Genomic DNA, 25,984 nt, shown 5'->3' on the forward strand with positions numbered 1-25,984 from the left:
CCTTCACATTCCCCCTCCTTTCTTCTCCAGCTCTCCCAGGATTGGCTGCTCCACACCTCAGCATGATTGGGCATGCTGAAGTCATGTGGTGACTTTTCTGGGTTTTGACTGGATGTTAGTGATCGTGGGGCATAATCCACGAGACCTGCAGAAGTTCAGTGTAAGAAATGTCAATGCCTGGCCAACGGGACTGTAGAGGTGGGCAGGAAGTCTACTGACATCACGACTCCACCCACTGAGCCCTGGACAACAGACCTCCCCACAAATTCCGGAGTAATGCAGGGCTCCAAACTGCTAAAGGGTAGATATTTGACAGGTACGGATAAAAGCAGGAGGCATGTATATCCTTATAATCAGCACTATGGAAGCAATTTAGAAATGATGAGAGTGGCTTTACATCCACTTTACCTTTTGTTTCCCTTCTAGATTGTAAGCTCTAGCGAGCCAGGCCCTCTGATTCCTCCTGTATTAAACTGTATTGTACCTGTACTGTCTGCCCTCATGTTGTAAAGCGCTGTGCGAACTGTTGGTGCTATAAAAATCCTGTATAATAATAATCTGTATTTTATTACTCACGGCCTATACTTTACCTTTTATATTCTTTTTTCAGAATAAATTAATATTTTTAAAAAATGAAAACAACTCTCATTAGAGCTGAATTGCAGTAATTACATGCATAAGTCACATTCACTGTACTCCAGATGTTCTCTCCCTATACATCCATTTATTTTGGCTCTATAAATCAGCCTGTATAATTTATACCTATTATACCTAATTAATTCCTGTAATTCGGGTCAGGAGACACAACGGAATCCATATTTTCGAAGCTGCCAGCCAAGAACAACTGAAACTTCGCAGGCAAACCAAACCAGCGTGTTATTTATTATGCAATAAAATGTAACCCAAAACAGAAGGCGTTGTTACCAAATATTTTTTTTAATTTGTTACCAGCCATTTGTGTAGTCTGAGTGTTTAACAGTAGAGAAGAAGGATATGAGTCACTTGGAGGATGTCTACAGTATTTCAACGCTGAGATCCCAGGAGAAGACGTGGTTTATTCTCTATATTAAAAGACAAACTCCAGCCTAAACAAAACATGTTTTATAGTTTCTGGGGAAGAATTGTTTAGATCTCTAAATATAACCTCACAACAACAATGTCTCAGTTTCTAAAACTATGCGTGCTAACAACATGCAAATCAGCTAATCGCCTAGACTAGGTATGGAGGGTAGGGCCTCATAATGGAACCAAAAGTGTGGTCATCAGGGGTACTCATGTGGAAAGACAGTGAACAAAAGTGGTATCTTTATGAGGGTCGGCATTTATTAAAGACACCATTTGGATGCACTTTCTTTAAACAAGGGGTGCTTCTGCTGAGAACACTTCTTTTTTTGGGGGGGGGGGCCTAACCTCCATACCTTGTCTACCAGAATCTGTTATTAGCGCAGTACAGAATCAGGCCTCGTACACACAACCGAGTTTCTCGGCAAAAAACAGCAAGAAACTGGGAGATATTTTTTTGCAGAGGAAACCGGTCGTGTGTACATTTTCGTCGAGGAAACTGTCGAGAAACTCAACGAGCCAAAAAGAGAGCAAGTTCTCTATTTCCTGGACGGGAATGGAGAAACTTGCCTCGTCGAGTTCCTCGACAGCCTAACAAGGAACTCGACAAGGAAAACGATGTGTTTCGCCCGTCGAGTTTCTCGGTCGTGTGTACGAGGCTTCATACAGAAAACCCCAGTGAGCCGTGGTGTCAAACTCAATTTCATTGTGGGCCGCATCAGCATTATGATTGCCCTCAAAAGGGCCAGTTGTATCTGTGAGATTAGATGTCCAGAAGGATCCTTCTTGCATCTTTTTTTTTTTTCTTTTTTTTCTATTTTTTTTTCTCCTGCTAGTCTTAAAAAATTCCATATAATTTCTAAAGTAGACTTCTCCCTCTCTCTCTTTCTCTCATGGTGCACAGGGGTTGATTTACTAAAGGCAAATAGACTAGTTGCCCTCTGCAAGCGCAGTTGCTCAAGAGCTTAGTAAATGAGGTAAAACATCACTTTGCAAAGAATACCCAATCATGTGCAAGGCAAAAAAAAAAAAACAGCATTTGTGCCTGCACATGATTGGATGATGAAAGTCAGCAGAGCTTTTGCTCATTTACTAAGCTCTGGAGCAACTGCACTTTGCAGAGTGCACAGTCTATTTGCCTTTAGTAAATCAACCCCACACTTTTTGTTTTACAATTTTAGGGATCCTGTTGTGAAAACGTGTTTAATAAAAGAGCTGTTTGTTATTTGCCAAGAAATACGCATTTTTCCATTTCCCACCTTTTCTTTCATCCCCAAACACTGTTCTGATCACTAGAACTGGTTCCCCCAAGTCTGGTGGAAAACTGACACTTTCTAGACCAGGGATCTACAAACTTTCCAAACAAAAAGGATGTTTACGGACACTTTAGGGGGGCTGGATTGAAGCCAATTGGGGTAGAAAATGTCCCAGGATCGGCATCAGTGGAAGTAAACAATGTCTTAGGTGTGGTGTTCACTTGCACCGTACCTGTGGTCAATAGGGGAAGGAATAGTGCCCCATTGGCATCAGTGGTAAGAATAGTGCCCCGTCTTCAGTGGCGGCTGGTGGTGATTTTGGAGGTGTGGCAAAAAGTACACCCACAGCCACCTCCTTCCAGGTTGGTCAGTTGGTGCACTAACACCATATAAGAAATAATACCGCTCAGAAAACTGCTGATCCCCTGGCTTTGCTTCCGTCCCACCAAGCCAAAAGGGTGAAAAGAAGTCCTGGACTGCCGCACTCCTTAAAATTATATCTTTATTCAGCAAGTGAAATCCAAAAAACAACCAACAATGTTGCAGTCAAAAAGACCATGCATTGGGGGCAATTGCAGGCGGCCTCCCCTGCTTTTCTCCGCAGGCATCACAAGCAGCTTCTCCTTCCCCTGCTCGGCGGCTTCTGTCTCCTCCCGCCTTGTCGGCGGCCAATCAGGAACGTTTCTCCATTCGGCCAATCAGACCTGCTTCCTGATTGGCAGAGAGGAAATTCACTGTGAGAATAGTTAATATTAATTCGCTTTGCTCACACATCTGGGTGGGCTGTGAGCCTGATTCTCTGTGCCCCGAGCCCATCCTATTTTGAAGTCTATTAGAGTCTCTGGCTCTAATCGGTGCTTAAACCAAAAACACCCACCCTGCATTGGAATCCATGCACCCAGCGTCCTGAAAAGGGCCGCATGTGTGGATAGGGGGGCAGTGCCCATGTTCAATTAATGGACAGGCTTCCCCTGCCCATCATTGGTATTACCAAGAGGAATAGTGCCCTGTCGGTGATAGTGGAGGGAATAGTGCCCCATCATTGCCATCAGTGGGAGGACTATTGCCCCATCACTGCTATCAGTGCGAGAAATAGTGCCCCATCACTGCTATCAGTTGGATGAATAGTGCCCCACCATTGGTTTCATTGGTTGTAATAGTGCCCCATCATTGATATTAGTGGGAGGAAAAGTGCCTCATCTTTGTTGTTAGTTGGGGGAGTTTTGCCCCACTGCTGGTGTCAGTGTTAGGAATAGTGCTTCAAATCAGTGTGATGAATAGTGCCCCAAGGGCTGCATAAAAGCTAGCACGGGGCCGCTGTTTGGAGACCACTGTTTTAGACTTTCAATTTCCTGGGTCCTCCACAGGTCTCACTGCTTCCTCTCTTTGACCTCATGTGATTACTCTCTCAGGGGTCACCCTGATGAAGTCATATGATCGTGAAGTAACACATAGGACGTGAGCAGTGACAGCGAGGAACAGAAATTACGTACTAGAAAGTCCAATATCTAGCCTTAAGCCTCATACTCACGGTCGGACTTCCATCTGACTTTTTCGTTGATTTTTCTCCAAAAGGCGTTGTCCATGAACTTGGTATGCATACACACGGCAGGACTTTTTCAGCCAACTTTCACCAAATCACATGTTTTTTTCTGCTCTTTTCCGCCACCCTTTGGGCAACTTCTGCTATTGTTGTCTGATCTTTAGCATTGGTTCTGAGCATGCGTGTTTGTACTTTGGACTTTAGTCTGATGGACTTGTGTACACCCGATTGGAATTGCTCCATCGGACATTAGTTGTCGGAAAGTTTGTCTGTTCTCACAGCGAACATTTGTCCGATGAAAAAGCGAAAAAGTTTGTCCGATGGAGCATACACACAGTCGGATTGTCTGCAAAAACAGATCCGTCTGAGGTTTGTTGTCAAAAAGTCTGATTGTGTGTACGGCCTTTATACATGATTTATATGGCATTTTTCATATGTTTTATTGTGTAAGTGCAATTCTATTAATAAATTGGCTGGCTTTATAATATGACTACACTATGGGAGCCCTCTTTTTATGCTTATTCTGTTGAGAATATTACATTATGGTTGCATGAATACTTGAGAGGTCTTAAAGGTGCCGCATCATGATATTTCTTGGAGGCTTGAACTGGTGTTCCAAAGGAGACCCATGTGGACGGAGGCTAAAGTGATCCTTCTTTAAAGAGCTGGCAGTTCAGAGGATTTGGTTTATACTTGCTTGTTTGTTCCATATGGGAGGTGAGAGTTCTGCAAGCCTGGAGGGAGCACGTGGCATTCTAATACACAAGCATTATTATTTGATTCACAGCAGTGTGGGTTATACACATCATGGATGTTCACAAGTACTGCACACTTAAAGAAATATATTTGGAAGGACTGAATTCTGAACATTTATTTTCACTATGTTTTATTATTGTCATTGGTTTTCTAGAGGACTTTAGGAGACCAGTTCTATTGATCAGAGCAGCGTTCTGTGGTGTAAGGACTAGGAAAGGTACATTTTACTAACTTTATTAACAGGTGACCGCAATTTTAGCAAAACTTTTTTTGCACTATGGTTGCTGTGTACATTTAATGCAGGGCACACCCACAACCTGTGCACTGTATGGAATATTGTAGGACAATTGGCTGCTATAGCATACTAAGAAGAGAAGCGACCACATACAACTCCTATTCCTTTTTCCAAAATGATCCTAATAACCACACTTCATCCCACCAGGGAGTGTCTAATGCCAGAGTGTCCAATACACAGGTGTGAGTTATGGCTAAGCCTATGGGCATTTTCATAGGAGTTCTGGAAAGACTATAACTACACAAACAAGGTACAGCATAGCAGGAAGGACCTTGGTTCACTAAAACTGTTCTCCACTGCAAAGGTGGTCTTGGATGGGCAGAAGTCTCACTGAAGGAGATAGATGGTGAGATATTTGTCCACCCTTGTTCATTTGGCTAGCAGAACTCAACACCAACCTTTACTTAAAGTGGAGTTCCAATCATGAAGTACCTTGTGTACTTCCGTCCCAGCCTCGCCACGAACCAATGCATTACGTCCTCTTCTCCTACTGTCTTCTGGGACCTGTGTGTTTCCATTCAGGAAGCGATGCGCGACTCGCGCATTCGCAGGAGAAAACTGGTGGTGAAGCCTGAAGGCTCCACTGCCGGTTTCCCTTAGTTGGAATGGTGACGTCTGCACCCGATCCAATGAATGGATCAGCCTCGGGGGGGCCAACATCGCGGGCTCCCTGACAGGTAAGTGTCCTTATTAAAAGTCAGCAGCTATAGTGTGTGTAGCTGCTGACTTTACAAAAAAATAAAATAATTGTGCCGCTTTAATTCCAATATGTGAGGTTATGTAAAAGGAGTGCCCAGTATCCAATTAGAAGTGGAACACATGTGAATATGTAGTTGATTTATTGAAAGTCATAAAGCATCATAAACCCCGTTTCAGGGGAACAAAGACTCCCCCTTCTTCAGGGCTGCTGATGTATGCTATGATGAATGGGGATATACCCAAACTGGTGTGTCTGACACTGAAATTGGGAGAGTGTCTGTATTCTCCGGTGGTTGAATACATGAGGAAACGACCTTGGGGTCATACCCAGAGGTAGCATCCCTGGGTCTTTTTCCTGCATGTGGCCATGTAAACTCAATTTACAAAGTGAAATATTTGTAACCATATTTTGTTAGGTTGTTTGCAGCTTATGACTTTGTTTGGATGGCAGCATCAAGTTTACATCTCCCCACAGCATGCTTCTCGTTTGGCCACACATAAAGGGAGAGCCTTGGACAAAGTTCAGTAAAATACCTGATACCCTCAATTATAAAATGTCATTTCACGCCTTCCATTGTTCTCTCTCTGCACAGTCTAGAGATCACAGTCCAAGTCCTAAACACATACATTTCTCAAATCTTACATAAAACACCTTTGGTTTAAAGTTCAAACTAAATAAAGAGCAAGCGCTTCGGTCTAATATTTTCAAGGCATTGAAATACAAAATGAATTAAAATGTATCAAAAACAATGAACAAAGCTTATCTTGATTAGGTCTGCATACTGTACATCTTATGCTGCGTACACACGGTCGTTTTTTGTCTTGTAAAAAATCTTTTATCATGATAAAAAACAAGGTTTTCCAAACTTCATTTTAAAAAACGACGTTGCCTACACACCATCGTTTTTTCAAAATGCTTTAGCAAAACGCGGTTACGTACAACACGTACGACGGCACTCTGTTCCATTCAAGCTTGCATCATAACTTGCTTCTGAGCATGCGCGGGTTTAAAAACGTCGTTTTAAACGTTGTTTTAGCCCACACACGATCATTTTTTATGACACAAAAAACTACGTTTTGAAAAACGACATAAAAAATTGAAGCATGTTCGAATTTTTTTTTGTCGTTTTTCAGAAGACATAAAACAATGTTTTCCCCACACATGGTCATTTTAAATGACGTTTTTAAAAATTTCGGGTTTTTTCATCACAAAAAAACGACCGTGTGTACGCGACATTAATATGAAGGTAGCCTATCACCAGCATTATGAATAGTAATATAAATGGCAATAGGAAGGTGAAAATCCACTTCAACAATAAGTGATAAATAAACTTCCAGTAGGTTACATAACCACCTTAATAACAAGCAACCATATTAACCTTCACCCAATAATATACAACTATTGTATACATTTAGCAACAAATGAGTATGCCTTGCCATTCAAGCTCCCTTTTCTATAATCATATGACCTTCAACGGAAGAAATGCTGAGTAGCTGGTTCCACCTGAATATCACTCTCCCAATCTTCTTCAGAAGAGCCCATTTGACCAAAGTCTCAGCATAAGTCAGTTGGACAGCTGCCTAAGGGCCTGTGTCCATGGGCTTTTGGGCTTGTGCAGATGGGCAAATATAGCTTTCTTTCAGGTGCATGCCACCTATATTTGAAATCAGTTTGGGAGTCTTCTGAAATTGTTCACAGCTTATTGATAGTGCCTTTGACCTGCAGTGAACCTCCTTCTGACCAGAATCTAAACTCCTATTAAGCTGCATTAACTTGCTTCAAGCTGCTATTGCAGTCCCATTGACTTATCTAGAGAAATAAGCACTTCTGATGCAAACAAAAGCTTGTAGACACTGGCCCTCAGAGAGCTGTTGTTTTATTCAAGAACAGTAGCTAATTGACATCTTCAAATTCTTTGTAAAGTTATTGGCCAGGAAGGTGGACTATGGTAAGTTAGACATGAGTTTACTGAAGAGAATACTGACATAACTTAATTACACATTTTACATGTTGGAATTTATATCTCTCAAGGGCTCTAGGGTGGAGATATCAACACCAGAATCTTGAACACCTCCCTACCGCTTCAGCCTTCCCACTTCCCTACTGCCCCAATCTTGAACACCTTCTTATTGTCTCAGCCTTTAACCCTCCCTACTGACCAGTCTTTACAAAGCTGAAACACGTGTTCTGCTCCTCCAGTAGACTGTCCCTATTGTGGAACAGATACTTGTGACTGTGACGCCTTTATTATGGCATAATTGAAGAACCTAGAGTAGGGTGACCAGACATCTCCGGTTTCCGGGGACAGTACCCGGATTGAGGACACTGTCCCTGGACCAAGTCTGTCCCCGGATTGAATTTGAACAGGGGCTGTGGCAATTTCAAAGACAGTTAGTGCAGGGGGTGTATTTTTTTCCATTATCTGTGCCTCTTTCTGATGATCATGTGCTGGTCAGAGTGGATGGAATATTTCTTCAGTTTTGGGCACATGCCCATTCAGCTACGCTCACATGTTCTTCTGCCTTGACTCAAGTCCCGGCCAGCCACCTGCCTGCTTATCTCCTTGCCTTCCCTGGTGGAGTCATCTTCCTCCGCTCCCCACCCAGTAGTAGCCGGGGCCCAGAGAGTAAGGCCCTGTACACACGGCCAAGGAACTCGACGTGCCAAACACATCGAGTTCCTCGGCCAGTTCAGTCCTGGAGCCGCCGAGGACCTCGGCGGGCCGAGAGCTCCCATAGAACAACGAGGAAATAGAGAACATGTTCTCTATTTCCTCGCCGAGGTCCTCGTCAGCTTCCTCGGCTGAAAGTGTACACACGGCCGGGTTTCTCGGCAGAATTCAGCCAGAAACTCGGTCGGAAGCTGAATTCTGCCAAGGAAACTGGTCGTGTGTACGGGGCCTAAGACTTGACAGGCTGTGAGGCGGGCGGTGGCGGTGACGGGTAGAGAGTCGCTGATTGCCGCTATAACTAGTAAAAAAAAAAAAATATGTCCCCAGATTTTATTTTAAAAATCTGGTCACCTTAACCTAGAGACACAATAAGAGAAACCCTGCCAATAAAGCCTATGAGAGATATAAAAAGCTGTCACGTTATTCAATCTACCAGTCTCTTCTCTGGAATGACACATCAATTTTGAATGATGTTGGCCTTCAATGAAACTCTCTTTTTAGAGGTTGAGGTTCTCCTGAAAAGAAAACCAACTCTCACCCCCTGCTGATTTCTTTGCCAGGCTCTGATGGTGCTCTTTGCTTGGGAAATACATGTTTTTTTTTTTTGGTATAGCATGTTATTTCCCTGCTCTCTGCATTATGTTCTGAGGGTTAAGCCAATAATCAGATTCAAACATGGTCAAATAAGGCATGGGAGAAAGTTATACAGTATATAGTGTATAGGATCTGACATAATTTATTACATTGATAAGAAAAAGTTTGCACTTGTGGCTCCAGCATTGAGAGTATGGAAGGTGAGAATAGCTGGGTGAAGTATTTGTTTCAGAAGAACCCGACAACCTTTTGAAGCTTACCAGTTTGTCTAAATTTCAACAAAAATAAATTCAACTTGTAAGATTACAGGCATACCCCACTCTTAAGTACGCAATGGGGTTTATTTACTATCGCTGGAGAGTGTAAAATCAGGCTCACTTCTGCGTAGAAACCAATGAGCTTCCAGACTTTATTACCAAAGCTTAATTGAACAAGCCGGGGTTAGAAGCTCATTGGTTTCTATGCAGTGAGCCTGATTTTTCACTCTCCATCGATAGTAAATAAGCCCCATTGTGTACTTAAAAGTGGGGTATGCCTGTATATATAATCAGCACTTGTGTTAAGTCATTCACGAACACCGATAAGATGGATCTCTTAACACAGCCCATTGCAAATGCTACCATTCAAACATTGCCAAAATCCTCACAATTACACAGTGCAAAATGTTAATCAGAAACAGAAATTGTGGAATAACCTTTCTCGAAGAAAATTTACTCCATCTTCTTAGAAACACTTTCCATTAATGAGAAGCAGAACCATCAAGTGCACAGCGAACTGTCATCGCTGCCCAGAGACGTCCCGTGTCTCGTTTTGGAGCCATAAGGGAAACCAGTGACACTCACCATCTGCTTGTGGTTTGGGAAGAAGGACTGATCCACTAAGGGGAACTTGTCAGCGCCGAGTCTATGGAAGATCTTAATGAGCTGCGAAAACTGGAAAGACAAGGACAAAATCAGAAGCATGGCCACAACTCATTCAACAGACTTCTAATTTATTGTACTCTAAACACTGAAGTTACTAAACTGTCACAAGGTCACCTTGATACATACATAGAATGGAGAGTTAAAGTGTTTATACACCCAGATATAACTTGACCTTTTTAGGATAGGGCATATTACTTGCAATGAATTGAAAAAGAAGTAGCACCTGCGTTTGCTCTCCTGTGACACAATAAAAGGCATAAATAAATTGTTAAAAAAATTAGGGAGACTTTACTGTTTTTTTTTGGGGGGGGGGGGGGGGGGGTTTGTTCCAAGCATTTTTTCTAGTTGGAGGGAGTGTGGAAGAGTTAGGCCCCGTACACACGGCCGAGGAACTCGACGTGCCAAACACATCGAGTTCCTCGGCCAGTTCAGCCCTGAAGCCGCCGAGGACCTCGGCGGGCCGAGAGCTCCCATAGAACAACGAGGAAATAGAGAACATGTTCTCTATTTCCTCGCCGAGGTCCTCGTCGGCTTCCTCGGCCGAAAGTGTACACACGGCAGAATTCAGCCAGAAACTCGGTCGGAAGCTGAATTCTGCCGAGGAAACTGGTCGTGTGTACGGGGCCTCAGAGCTTCTATCAGCTTTTTTTATTTCTGTATACAGTATGTCCCCTTTGGACAGTTTCAATGTTTCTATTTGTCTATTTGTCCTGGAGACCGTTGTTACTGAAGCAAAAAGTTATGCTGGATCCAAAAATGTACAGTTGTCACAAGAACAGAGCTAAAAGAAAGTTTTTCCAATGAGAGCACCTGTTATGATAAAATCTGTCCAAGGGAATTTCCCCAACTTTGTAGAAATTCCCTATCACTTCCTGGTATGTTGTTCAGACATTAATGCAAATCACAAGGACACAGACAGCAAAAAAAAAAAAAAAAAAACTGACTGAGGTTTTAACTATTTCCATAAAAAGTTTGGCTATACATACCCTTAAAGTAAGGGCCCTTTCACACGGGGCGGATCAGTAATGGTCCGCCCCGTGAACCTCCGCTTGCTCAACGGGGATCGATCTGTTGATCTCCACTGAGCCGGCGGATGACAGGGCGGTAGGGTGACCACATTTCCAAACTACCATTTAGGGACCCCCTCCCTTCCCAAAAATCAGCTTGTGCTGTAAGGAATCACAGCACAGTGATTGGACACAAGAGGCGGGATTTATGATTTCTCCAATCACAAGCAGGGGGCGGGATTGTGCTCCCCCATGCATTCCCGGCCAGGACAAGTACTGTCAGTGAGTAAACCGGTGATGTAGCGGCTTTTTTTGGGGGCATCAGATTGGCCCGGGGGGGGGGGGGGGTGGCTGTGTCAGTTTCATTCCGTGACACTGTATTGTCCTGGAATGAATGTGCCCGGGACAGACCTGCAAAATGCGGGACTGTCCCGGGCAACCTGGGACACGTGGTCACCCTACAGGGTGGTCCTTGCATGTGTGAAAGGGGCCTAATACTAAACAGAAAAGTATTACGTGCCATAATTCATTCACATAAATCATATATATCAGGCCACTGAATTTATTTATTTTTTAATCTCATTTAAAGTACCTTATTCATGCAGCCCTGTTGTGTGGTCATGGGATCTTTCCCTGTTCTTTGGTATCTGCAGGGAAGGATGCCTGGGAGGGGCTTCTATTACTCTGCTGATGTATTCTCTCTATAGTGTGAGTCTGTGTCTGCACAGCCCTGATTGGTGCTTTGCCAGTCACGTGACTTAAAAAAAATCATATCAAATTAGAATTAGGTTTTAAAGCTCCTTATAAATCTTTATTGAGCATCCAATGTGTATTTTGTTTTAATATAGTGAAGGCAGAATCAGAGAGGATTGGCACTAGCTTTCATTTTGTTCAGACAGCATCTGCATCCAAAGCTCTTATTTACCTTACATGTATTAGCAATTGTATTAGATATATTTAACACTGATTTATATTAAAACTAAGCATTTTTTCTTGGTAAAATAAATCAGCATACTAAATCTTGCCCTCATAGTGTTTAGTAATAGGAGGACATGAAGGGGAGTATCATTTACCACCGTATATATACCTATATATATATATAGACTCTATAGTCATGCGGGCTTAACAGATAAGAAAAAGGATGAAATGAAAAGCTTTGAAGGGAACTGAAATTGAGCATGCTCTGTAGAGGACAACTGGTGGTCTACACAATCTCAACATGGAGTGGGGACACAGAGACTATGGAAGGGACAGCTAAAGACAGTATCAACCAGGTACGTTTTACTATGCACAAAACAAATGCTTTAGTGGCTTTGTGAGTATGAACACTGTTGTACAGCATGTAATGAGAGTTTTTCATAGTCTGGGTTCAATAACACCTTGTAACATCGCCATGTTTAGATGTGCTTACAGTTTCCAAGATCTTAAAGTGGAAACTGATTGTTGTTTTTAGTTAAAAAGTACTAGAATTGCCACTTTGTAACACATCAAGCCTTATTAAATGTAAGTAAAAGCAAAGGGACAAACTGCATAGTTTAGATCTGCATGGAACCACATTGCTTGTCCTGGGGATTATGCTCAAAGCTGAACTCCTGGCAAACAGCTCAATGCACAGATAAAATACAAATGAGGTAAATGTTTTACCTGCAGAAATACATAGCTCTGCCACACAGTACAGTCCTGTCTGGCAGGGCAGGAAACCTAATTATAAGCAGCTGCCATGCAGTAACATCTATAGTCTGTGACTGATCAGTAAAAGAAAAATTAGCAATTTATCAATCAATGAGCTTTAGTCATTCTTCTTTCAGCTTCTATCTGTATGCTCCATGTTAGCACATGAACACTGCAGCACAGCTGATTGGCTACTTGTGATGTTTCTCCCTCTCCCTTTCCCAGGACTGAGCTCTGCTGTGCTGGGATTGGAAGAAGCTAATACCAATTCAAGGGAATGCAACAGGTATTTACACTGCTTGTATAAAAAAATACACTTAATATTTAATATATATTAATATATTAATGATTACAGAGCTGCATAATATTGTTAACATGCCTGAATTTCAGCTTTAAAGTGAACAAAGGAAGGGACTCTCCCCATGTGACAAAAGCAGGAAGCAGAGACTGCGTATGTCGTGAACAACTATGCCTGCCCCTATGTGGATACATAATTACAAATTGTATATAGAAACAAGTTGCTAATACAATAAACACTACAGCTCTCACACCTATATTGCACTTATGGACTAGAGGATTTTTTTCTATTTCATGCCGGCGTATAGGGCGACTGGGCAAATAAGACGACCCCCTAATTTTCCAGCTAAAAATTTGGGTTTTGGGATATACTCGCCGTATAAGACGACCCCCTTCCTACTAGTCTGTCTGGAAGCTGAAGGGTAGCCGGAACAACCACTGACAGAAACAGGCTTTATTCAGCTTCTTTTCAAATCTCACTGTGCCCATTACATGCCTCACTGTGCCATCAACATGCCTCACTGTGCCATCAACATGCCTCACTGTGCCATCAACATGCCTCACTGTGAATTTCCATGCCTCACTGTGCCATCAACATGCCTCACTGTGCCATCAACATGCCTCACTGTGCCATACCTTATCCCTGTACTGCGGGTGTCAATTATTCAAAATCCGCGCCTCCTCCTCATGCTGTTCCATGATAGGTGTTCGGTGTTCCGCCTATCACGGAGGTCCTCTCGTCCAAAGCCGAGGATGAGAAGACATCTGTGATAGGGGGAACACCGAACAGAGGCTCTGCTGGGAAACCAAGTGTTCCGCCTATCACGGAACAGCACTAAGTGGAGGCTCGGCTTTTGAATAATGGATGCCTGAGACAGGTAACGGCGTATAAGACGACCCCCGAGTTTCGAGGCAAGTTTTTAAGCCCAAAAGGTCGTCTTATACACCGGAAAATACGGTAGTTACAAAAAAAAAATTACTGTAAATGTAAAATTATACAAAAATGATGTTCCTACTACAAAGCATAGCCAAGTTTTTTGCAGATGAAAATATTTTTTTTTTAAATTGTGCGCATTTTCTTTTTAATACGATACTGAAAATTTGAACAAATCAAATGAATGTAGAGGAAAAAAATTATTAAATATTAATAGTAAATAGTTAGCTAAGAGGAGAAGAGGAATATGGAATTAATTAGGATTGATTAGGGTTAATTATGGGTTAATAAAATGTAAATAGGAATATATTTTATTAAATAGTTTTTCTTTTACTAGTAAGTAAGCTTTTTGTTAACTCTGTTAGATAAATGCACAAAATATATTTTTTTTAATTCAGAGTTTTCAATGAGCTGATAACCTCCAATGCACTCTGCCTGTGATAAATGTTATCAGTTAGTATCTTCCCATTTATCTCTGCAGACTAAAGAACACCACTTCCCTATGTTATGGAAAAGAGGAGGTGTTCTGTAGCCCAGTCCTAGCATGACAACACTGTTTCTGAAAAAAAACAGCAAGCATGTTGCTGGCAGGATCACCATGTAAAAAGAAAAAAGGAAAAAGGGCAAAGTCGATACAGCTGACACACCTATGGTCTGGTAAGTGCCGGTTCACACAGGGGCAACCCGACTCACAGCACAACTTTGCAAGGCGACTTTAGCGCGACTTGGAGCAACTTACAACGCGACTTAGAGTTGCCTCCAGAACAGGCGACTTTGCCAGTGGCCAATCACAGAATAATCAGCTCTGTGGGAGGGAGGGGTTTGCCTGAGTAAACTATTTTCTTTTGCTGTAAAGTTGCTTCAGTTAAGACAGTGATCCGACTTTGGAGGCGACTTCCATTGAAATCTATGGGAACAAGTTGCCTACAAGTCGCCTTGATGTAGTACAGGAACCTTTTCTGAAGTCGGAGCGACTTCAGTAGTGTACATTTAGGCCTCGTACACACGGCCGAGTTTCTCGGCAAAAAACAGCAAGAAGCTTGCTGGGTTTTTTTTTTTGCCGAGGAAACCGGTCGTGTGTACACTTTTCAACGAGGAAACCGCTGTGGATCTCGTAGGGCCAAAAAGAAAGCGTGTCTTCTTTTTCCCCAACGGCTATGGGAAAATTTGGCTCGGCGAGATCCTCGGCGGCTTCACAAGGAACTCGACGAGCAAAACGATGTGTTTTGCCCGTCAAGTTCCTCGGACGTGTGTACGAGGCTTAAGACGGCTCCATTCACTTCAATGGAATTTCTCATGTCGCGCGACTTGGGGCGACACAAGTCGGATCCCAAGTCGCTGTAGTGTGAACCGGCACTAAGGCGCAATTTATACAATTTTTGGGCCAGATTCACAGAAGAGATACAACGGCGTATCTCCTGATACACCAACGTATCTCTGTGATCCGCCCGTCCTAACTATGCGGCTGATTCATAGAATCAGTTACGCATAGATAGCCCTAAGATCCGACAGGTGTAATTGACTTACACCGTCGGATCTTAGGCTGCAATACTTCGGCCGCCGCTGGGTGGAGTTTGCGTCGTTTTCCAGCGTCAGGTATGCAAATTAGCAGTTACGGCGATCCACGAAGCTACTCGCGTGCGTAACGTCGGTTTTTCCCGTCGCAAAGTTAAGCAATCTTTTTCATTGCTTAACTTTACACAAGCCATGTTAAAGTATGGCCATCGTTCCCGCGTCAAATTAAAAAAAAAATTTCGGCGTAAGTACGTTACGCACGTCGCCATTCACAAACACGTTGGGGCGCCGTAATTTCGCGCAAAGCACGTCGGGAAATTTACGAACGGAGCATGCGCAGTACGTTCGGCGCGGGAGCGCGCCTAATTTAAATGGTACACGCCCCATTTGAATTAGGCGGGCTTGCGCCGGACGTCTTTACGATACACCGCCGCAAGTTTACAGGTAAGTGCTTTGTGAATCAGGCACTTACGCTGAAAACTTGCGGCGGTGTAACGTAAACGGGATACGTTACGCCGCGGCGCAGGTACCTGAATCTAGCCCTTTGTTCTTGAATTTAGATACACTAAGTAAAATTTCTTGTTGCACTGACAGCATGGATGACAGCATACAGACCCCTCTTATACGATGACCATGCTTTCATCTGTTTAGTAACTAAAATCCTTTCTGTTTTTTTGGTGATAATATCTATACTCTCCCAACATGCTATTTGGGTGGAATCTCCAGACATAATTTGGGTGCTTTTTAATGCAGAACAATGAATTATGCTGGGAACCCCCCAAAAAAAGCAGCATCTACAAAATAGATGTGTCTGGTACTAAAACCCATTAGGCAGATAATTATAATACGTGTTGTTCCCATGAATATTTTAGGATATCAGTCCTCGATGTCCAGCTGTATTTTCTGTATTAGAGAATGTTTACACTAAAAGATAATTCAGGATATAATGCTTTTAAATCTGTCTGGAACTGTATTGTCCGATATATGGCCAGGGACTGTACTGTGGAATTAGCCATAAAGGTCTGCATACCACGCTTTAGCTTAGTACACACAATGAGATAATCAGACAATTATTTTTTTGGATGCTAGTTTCCAGATGGAAAACGAATAGGTTACTAAAGTACAACAATTCTCGTACAACAGAATAAAAATTTGTATGTGATGTAATGTATTTGCATTGTATTTTCGAACGAAAACTGTACTGATTAACCACATCAAAACCAGGCACTTACACCTCCTTCCTGCACAAGCCAATTTTCAGTTTTCTGCGATGTCACTGTTTAAATGACAATTGCGCGGTCATGCTACGCTGTACCCAAACAGAATTTTTTTCATTTTGTTCCCACAAATAGAGCTTTATTTTGGTGGTATTTGATGAACTCTGTGTTTAAAATAAAAAAAGACTAAATTTTTTTTAAAAAAAAATGAAAAAGTTTTCCTTTTGTTTCTGTTATCAAATTTTGTAAATAAGTACATTTTCTCCTTTACTGATAGACACTGATAAGGCAGCACCGATGAGGTGGCACTGATGGGCACTGACGATGGGCACTGGTAGGTAGCACTGATGGGTGGCACTGATATGCAGCACTGACGGGCATTGATAGGTGGCACTGATAGGCACTCATGGGTGGCACTGGTGGGCACTGATAGGCGACTTTGATGGGCACTGAAAGGCTGCAATGATGGGTACTTATGGGTGGCACTAATAGGCGGGACTGCTAGGCACTGATAGGCTGCACTGCTGAGCACTGATACGTGGCACTGATGGGCATCCCTGGTAGACATTGTGGATGGGCACTGATTGGCAGCTGCCTGGGAATTGATTGGCAGCTTCCTGTGCACAAATTAGCATTTCTCTGGTGGTCTAAGGGGGCATATCTGGTGGTCCAGTGTGGTGGCCATCCCTGGTGGTCCCAGCGGCATCTTGGTGGTCCTGGGCGGGCATCTGAAGGGGGGGGCTGCGATGATAAACAATCAGCTCTCTCCTCTACTCGCGTCTATCAGAAGCGAGTGAGGAAAAACCGATCAACGGCTCTTCCTGTTTACATTGTCATCAACCGTGATTGGACACGGCTGATCACGTGGTTAGGAGCCTTCGTCAGAGCTCTTTACCGAGATCGGTGCAGCGGTGTGTCAGACTGACACACCGCACCAACGATCACTGTGATGTGCACCCCCATGGGCGTGCGGCGGCTGTTATCCTGCTGGACGCCATATGACATCCAGTCAGGATAACTGAACCACCGCCCGGCCATCATTTTGCTATGTGTCCAACAGGAAATGGTTAAACAAAAATTGTACAACCTAGTATCGTATGTTTGTCCCTTCGGAAAATTTCAGACAAAAAACTGTGTACTAACGATCAGATTATGTTACGATTGATTCGAAAGCAGAAATGTTTGTACGATAAACTCACCTGTATGAATTAACAGGTGCTGACAATATAGAAATCCCACCAGCAACCAGTTAAAATGTGAAAAATTGCACCTAGCATTTAACTCCATATACAAAGCCACATCTAATGCAACACCCTGGGAAGTTACCCAAAGGATGGATAGCCCAACGCTGGAACCTAACGCTAACAAAACTAGATAAATATAAAGGAGTGAATACCTCCAAATGTTGGAGAGGTTGTGAGCAACAGGGCAGCCAAAAAAACACATCCTATGGGACTGTACTCACATTAATTACAATAAATAACATTTTGGTCAAATATATTTTCCACAAAAGCTGACATTACAGGCCTCCCCATTTCGCCAACCCTTGGCCTAGCACTACTCAATCTTACCATCGTCCGTATACCCCCCACAATGCGCAAGATAACGATAAATATCCTCCTTGCAGCCAGGATGTCACTGACCAGACTCTGGAAATCTAATCAATCCCCAACACTGTTAGGCCTCGTACACACGGCCGAGGAACTCGACGTGCCAAACACATCGAGTTCCTCGGCCAGTTCAGCCCTGAAGCCGCCGAGGAGCTCGGCGGGACGAGAGCTCCCATAGAACAACGAGGAAATAGAGAACATGTTCTCTATTTCCTCGTCGAGCTCCTCGTCGGCTTCCTCGGCCGAAAGTGTACACACGACCAGTTTCCTCGGCAGAATTCAGCCAGAAACTCGGTCGGAAGCTGAATTCTGCCGAGGAAACTGGTCGTGTGTACGGGGCCTTAGATGTCATCACAACGACTCAAACACACCATATCTATGAGCTCTTTATTACAACCAATAAAAGTGTCTATCTTCAGGAAAATCAAAAATTGAAACGTTCCACAAGGGGTTTTAAGGCAGCAAGATTATGGCGAGATCATTTTGTTAATAAAACAATATTATTTAGTAAAATGGTGATTCAAGTTTACAAAGAGTTTAAAATAGGAGCTCTGGTTTGTGACATATAAACAGCAAACTAAGCCATCATTTATGGTAAATGGTGTCTCATGGAAACCATTGTTTGCAAATACATTACACCATTGCTATCCACATGAATACTCCTACATTCGTGGTCTTCTTCAGGGGGATTTGTTATTCATTCAGTTGATGGAAGAGGTGATCTCTGGAAACTGCTAACACATACACAGGAAGAATTGGAGTTTAAAATATGGCTTCACTAAAAACACTCTGAACATTTGTTTAATGCCGTGTAAAGACAATCGGACATTCTGACAAACAACCGTGGATTTTTTTCCCACGGAAGTTGGCCTCAAACTTGCCTTGCATACACACGGTCACACAAATGTTGTCAGAAATTCCAAAAATGTCAAGAACGCAGTGACATACAAGATGTACAACAAGCTTAGAAAAATTAAGTTGAATAGGCAGTGCGGCTCTTCTGCTTGATTGCGAGCATGCGTGGAATTTTGTGCGTTGGAATTGTGTACACACAATAGGAATTTCCGACAACAAAACTTGTTGTCAGAAAATTTGAGAACCAGCTCTCAAATTTTTGTTGTCAGAATATTCGACAGCAAATGACCGATGGAGCCTACACACGGTCAGAATTTCCGACAACAAGCTCCCATCAAACATTTGTTGTCGGAAATTCCAATTGTGTGTACGCGGCATTAGTGTTACACACCAGGCATCTCATACTTCACTTTTGGTCACCCAATAAGGTGTTTTTTTCACTAACAAAGGTGCCTTGCCTCTCTTCCTCCTCTCAGGGTCCAAGATGCGTGGCTCCTTGCAAGCCCTGTGAACTGGGGGCTCGCCTGGGACACACAGAGATCTCGGGATCACTGAATGCAAACATTTTTTATAATTCTAGTTATGCAATATATTCTCATTCTTCCATCAACTGAATGAATAACAAATCCCCCAGAAGAAGACCACGAATGTTGGGGTCGAAATGCATTTGGGTATTCATGTGGATGGCAATGGTGTAACTTATTTGCAAACAATGGTTTCCATGGTGCACCATTTACCATAAATGATGGTTTATTTTGCTGTTTATATGTCACAGACCAGAGCTCATATTGTAAACTTGACTAAATGAAAGATTTTTTTAATAAAATGATCTCGCCATAATCATCTTGCTGCCTTAAACCCCCTTGGGGAACCTTTCCATTTTTGTAGTTTTTTGGGGAGCACAGCCCTGTTGACTCTCAGGCCCCGTACACACGACCGAGTTTCTCGGCAGAATTCAGCCAGAAACTCGGTTCAGAGCTGAATTCTGCCGAGAAACCCGGCCGTGTGTACACTTTCGGCCGAGGAAGCCGACGAGGACCTCGGCGAGGAAATAGAGAACATGTTCTCTATTTCCTCGTTGTTCTATGGGAGAACTCGGCCCGCCTCGGCGGCTCCAGGACTGAACACGCCGAGGAACTCGATGTGTTTGGCACGTCGAGTTCCTCGGCCGTGTGTACGGGGCATCACATATGTGTCTTTCCATTATCTTCAGGAAAAACAAAAGTGGGAACCATGCCTGACCTGGTATAACAACTTTATGAAAGGTTGACCACTTAGTTCACAAATACGTTCCTCATCCAACAACTATACCCATTCCTGAAAGCGATGTAAAGCCCTTTACACACGATCAGTCCATCCGATTGAGAACGGTCTGATGGACCGTTTTCATCGGTTAACCGATGAAGCTGACTGATGGTCAGTCGTGCCTACACACCATCGGTTAAAAAAACGATCGTGTCATAACGCGGTGCCGTAAAACACAACGACGTGCTGAAAAAAACGAAGTTCAATGCTTCCAAGCATGCGTCGACTTGATTCTGAGCATGCGTACATTTTAAACCGATGGACGTGCCAACAAACAATAGTTTTTTTTCGATCGGTTAGGTATCCATCGGTTAAATTTAAAACAAGATTGCTTTTCTTTAACCTATGGATAAATAACCGATGGGACTCACACACGATCGTTTTTGGTCCGATGAAAACGGTCCATCAGACCGTTCTCATCGGTTTGACCGATCGTGTGTACGCGGCATAACTGCTACTTCTATATTTTCTGTAAAAGAGTTGATCCAATTTCTGCTACCTGAAGATTATAAGGAGGGAACTTGTTAAAGACACTGATCTCACGTTATGTTCTATTTTATGTTTTCCAACTGTATTCATTTTATTTAATGTTATATTTTCTGTTACTCTAAATATGGAGAGCACTAAATAAGATTACAACTTTTATTGCTACATACCTTCACAGTTGTTTTTGATTGATGTATGTATTAACAAAAAACAATAAAAATGTATTGGAACATTTTTTTAAAAAAATTGACTCAACCTTTCTGTTGTGTCTCTGTGTGCTACACGGAGCATGGAGAAGAGAAAGAGCAGCAAAGAATTGTCTGAGGATTTGAGAACAAAATTTGTGGAAAAGGATAACAATCTCAAGGCGACAAGTCCATCTCCAGAGATCTTAATGTTCCTGTGTCCACTGTGTGTAACACTGTCAAGAATATTATAGCCGATGGCACTGTAGCTAATCTCCCTGGACATGAATGTGGACGTCTGAAAGAAATGTAGGAGTGCCAATATTTTTGGCAATGACTGCACATACAATTATACAACAGGTGCAGATAGCCGAGTATGTCATCCAACATCAAGTATAATACAACAAGATATACTGAACACTCTAAGGTTGAATCATAGCAAAAAAACATGCATGCATATGGGTGCAATGAGCTACACTAACTTTTCAAACGGGCACTTTTCACATGCTCTCCCAACAGACACTGCAAGTGGCTGTGCAAATGCACATTACTCAGAGATGGTCCACTGTTGTCACCCATCCTGAGAAATGCCACGTAGCCATCGCTGTGGTGCATGTAGACAGAAAGCGTCTGCACAGAGGCTGTAGGAGATCAGCAGCATGAGCAGCAACAGCTAATGACAACAAAGGTGAAAGCAACATTTTCTCTGATGGAAACATGGCAATTGTTTATACTACACAGTGCTTTTAGCAAAATAAATGTATTTTATTTGTGGCTTCCATCTACTTTAACAAGTGAGATGCCTTTCCGGTATGCGCTCTCCTTCACAGCAGTATTCATAGTACTCATAACCCGGGAGACACACCAACACTGAACATTGTTTTTGGCAAGCGGGCAAAGGAAAAACATGGCTTCCAGCACCATAGCGAGGCTGAAGCGTGACATTGGAAGGAAAACAATTTTTTGTTTTGACTGGCCTTATGAATTATCAGCAATGTATATCTCTGAAGAGTCCTCTGCCTTTTCTATCTCCTGCTAGGTGTCCGATTTCCTCGTCTCTGTCATCCTGTCCCAGAGAACTGGTGCAGTCCGCTCAATGCTAATGACCTGGATTAAACTCTGACAGCTTTAGATCATTTCCAAAGATGCCATTTATTTCTAGAAATCTGTGAACCCCCCCTATAGATTTGTTATGTGTTTCCATTCACACAGCATACCTAAAATAGCTGAAAAATATTTCTAATTGTATTTCCGGGGAAGGTTTATAGTTAGCATTACTTGAGCAGCTTGTATTGTTCAAAAAAGCTTTCAAGGTGCAATCAGGGGACAGATTTTTAACATACAATTAACCACCCATGCCGTGAATACATTTAACCCTTTATTAGGACAGACGGTGTCTAGCTTACATCTGATAATGAGATCTGGCAGCCCAGTACAAACCAATGTTAAACATACCTCCTTACCCCCATCCTTAGCATTACATAGAAGGGGAGATCTAGGTAAAAATTTTCAGCAAGTGGCAGGGGCCATTGAAATTAATGGGGTTTGGCTTGTTGAGCGTTTTAGAGCTACAAGCGTCAAGCAGAAAATCGCTCAAGTGTGAACGGGGGCCTGAAGCTACATTTAGGGCAGAGCTCCAGTTTTGCTATATAATGGTTACACTTTAGTTCATAATTTAAAGTTGAAATGTCAAAACCACCCTTGCAATGCAGGGATTGCCCCACTGTCTAGAGCAGGAGTTCTTAACCTGGGGTTCATGGACTTGTAAGTGGACCATGAATAGGTTTCAGGGGGTCTGTGAGGGTCAGATAAAAAATAACATTTTATAAAGTTCTTCTTCCTTGTCCCAATCAATGGTTTCCAGTAAATGAAATGAAAGAAAATACAATCTGCCACTGCTATGACACAGACTGCTAAACTCGTTGGTGGTTTATTATTTAAATGTGTATTTTCGTTCTCCGCACAATCACCATCTTGTGCCACTCCGTAATAACATGTGCTAATTCTCATTTTCTAGTAGTAAAAATAAAATAGTTTTATTTAATTTGCACAGGATGATTGTATTACATTTTTGTAATGAGTGGCCATTCATTTTTACATGAAATGGTGTGAGTTTTTGTTCAGATTGTTTGATGAGGCAATCAAGTTTCAATAAAATAAAGCACATATTTTCATTGCATGCAAATTGTGTTTAAGTGAATATTTCTGAAAAGATTTGGCTCATGTATGGAGGCATGAGGTTGCCAACATCCCTGTATCAATTGAAAAAGATGGATACCTCTGAGTGAGGTGAGATTTTTTTTTTTTTTTTTTTTTTTTCGGCTCACATTCAAGCTCCATGGGGATGATTTAGGCGCTCTGTGTCTGGAAAGGGGTGAGTCCCACTTCTTTTTATATATTGAGCTTTCCATCTCTCCCCTTTGTTTTCCACATGCTGCAAATGTCAAATTTTTGGTCACAGGTATCTTTTATATGTATGTTATTATATACCCTTCTTTTGTTTTAGGAAAAACTCTTACTGCTTTTTGTTCCCTGAAGAAAGATGTATTACTGAGACATCTGAAACGCGTCAGATAAATGATCATCTATACCCTTAGCCTAGTCCTGGGGTGTGCGGTGATCCTCTAGCAGTAACAATTTTTTCAATCTAGAAATTTTTCATCTTTTTAAACTGTGGCCCAGATTCACGAAGCAGATACGACGGTGTATCTCAGATACACCATCGTATCTCGGATTTTTTCTGGTCCTATCTATGCGCCTGATTCATAGAATCAGATACGCATAGATAGGGCTGAGATCCGACAGTGTCACACTGTGTTACACTGTCGGATCTTTTTTTTTAATTAAAAATGGCGCCGGGGGCGTTCCCGCTGATTTACAATGAATAATATGTAAATCAGCGAGATACGCAAAATTCACGAACGTACGCGGACCCGACGCTGTGTTCTTACGTCGTTTCCGTAGCGCGGTACCCGTCGTATACTTACCCATGCTAAAAGCAGGGGTAAGTATTGTTAAGTATGGCCGTCGTTCCCGCGTCGATTTGTATTTTTTTACGTAGTTTCCGTAAGTCGTTCTCGAATACGGAACTACGTAGTTTGCGTACGCATCGAAACCACTGACGTCCTATTGACGTCAGTGGGAGCAATGCACGCCGGGAAATTCCCCGGACGACGCATGCGTATTTAAATCGGCGCGGGAGCGCGCCTGATTTAAATATGACACTCCCCTAGCCGCGGAATTTGAATTCCGCTGGGGGATTTAGGATCCGCCGTTGCAAGTTTGGAGGTAAGTGGTTTGTGAATTAGCCACTTGCCTCCTAAACTTGCGGGAGCGGATCTTAATTCACGTAGAACGAGCGGATCTATAGATCCGCTGATCTACGTGAATCTGGCCCAATGTTGTCATTATGAAATGTTTATGCTTTGAACAAATGTATTAAAATTTATATTTTTATGACCTAGTTGTCACAATTGCTTTTTGGTTGCCCGAAAAATCTCACCTCACTCAGAGGTATCCATCTTTTTCAATTGATACAGGGATGTTGGCAACCTCATGCCTCCATACATGAGCCAAATCTTTTCATAAATTATAGGGTGGACAATACACCCACATACCTCGCTAGGCTCATGTATCTTGGCATGGATCCTACTTTTTTCTAAAAAAACAATTTTCTTTTTTCAGACTCTGGTTTATATTTTACCCTGGACTCTATTGGGTAATTCCATGAGAACAGGGTCCAGAGCCTGTCCAAACTACCCATTTCCATATATGTTTTTGGGTTTCCTCCCTGGAGGACTAGAAATTATGATTGTTTTTGTTTAAAACATCTCTCGCTTAAACTTTCCCCCCCCCCCTTCTTTCCCCCTTTTTGTTTTGTTTTTCGTTTTTCGTTTTTTGGTCTTGTTTTTTGTTCTTTGTGGTTAGGAGGGGTGACTAGGACGGCGCCACTACATCATGGGGGATCTCAAGGGTGGTCAGTGGGAAGAACTCATGTCCAAAATTGAAAAGAACTACCAAGGTAAGGAACAACTCACATCTGACCTGGCATCCCTTTTCTTTAACCTGACCAAGGTTCTAGAGAAAAAAGCTGCCTTGCATTGGCATATACAGTCCATGGAAAGATACATTAGTGAACATATTAATCCAATTGGATTACGTATTCAGATCTTTCCGATTTTGAATACAATTAGCAAGGAGCTTAAAAGTAATTGGGAGGCCAGACTAGATGAATGTTCCAAGAACCTAATGCAACTGCTACAAAACGAGTATCGTCAGCAGCTTCAAGTGCTGGATAAAGAAATTGAAGCCCTTTATGTTAACCTGACTCCCTTAAAATCCTTAGAAGAATATGCCAACCTCGAACAAAAACTCAAGGAGCATTTGGAAACCTTCAGTAAATCAATTTTGATTAAAAAAGAAAAAAAGTATTGGAGAGACAAAAACGCATTCCGTGAAGGGAGAGCATACAAATGGGACAATATTAAAAGATTTAGAAATCAAAATCCCAAGAAAAATAGCAAAATAGATGGTAAACACAAAGACTATTCCTCTGACACTCCCTCAAACTCCTCCTCCTCCATGTCCTCCAACACGGGGCGTATAGCATCAAAAAGGAAAGGGGCCTCTTTCAAACAAAACCTTGAAGGGGAAGTCAAACAGGCCAACAAAAAGGCTGCAACAGTGCCACAACTATCCCTGGTCACAAATAATCCTAGAAAAATAACGACTCCCTCGAGTGAAGTAATTGATGGGGATACTAAGGATCCACCATCCAATAGAAGCAGACTTTTCCCCAAAAAAGACAGTGGGGCCATTCCCAAAATACAACGTACCGCATTGGACAATTTTTTGGACAAGAGGGGGATGCCAGCAGCATCCCCCAACCTAACAATAATGGATATACCTCCTGCACTATCGAATCTGAACCAGGAGGAGGTCTGAACATCATCAATCTTTCCTCCCATAGCCTCACAGCAGTAGAGCATGAGGTTCTGTCATTGGGACTTTCCTTTTGTCCCAATATGGGTACGAATATATTTGATGCTGTTAAAGACATACATTTGTTTGCCCGTAGGCTATTTTACAAAAGCCTATATGTA

The 25,984-nt window shown here is 42.5% G+C and overlaps 1 protein-coding gene across 1 annotated transcript in view; it reads right to left on the reverse strand.

The window, feature by feature from the left end:
- Positions 1-25,984, reverse strand: part of SYN3 (synapsin III) — a 534,306-nt gene that overhangs the window by 286,563 nt on the left and 221,759 nt on the right. The window contains exon 6 of the mRNA XM_040345656.1: positions 9,720-9,809. Within this exon, the coding sequence (XP_040201590.1) occupies positions 9,720-9,809 (90 nt within the window). The remainder of the gene's footprint in view (positions 1-9,719; positions 9,810-25,984) is intronic.

The sequence above is a fragment of the Rana temporaria genome, chromosome 3, assembly GCF_905171775.1.
Source record: "Rana temporaria chromosome 3, aRanTem1.1, whole genome shotgun sequence".
Classification (NCBI taxonomy): domain Eukaryota; kingdom Metazoa; phylum Chordata; class Amphibia; order Anura; family Ranidae; genus Rana; species Rana temporaria.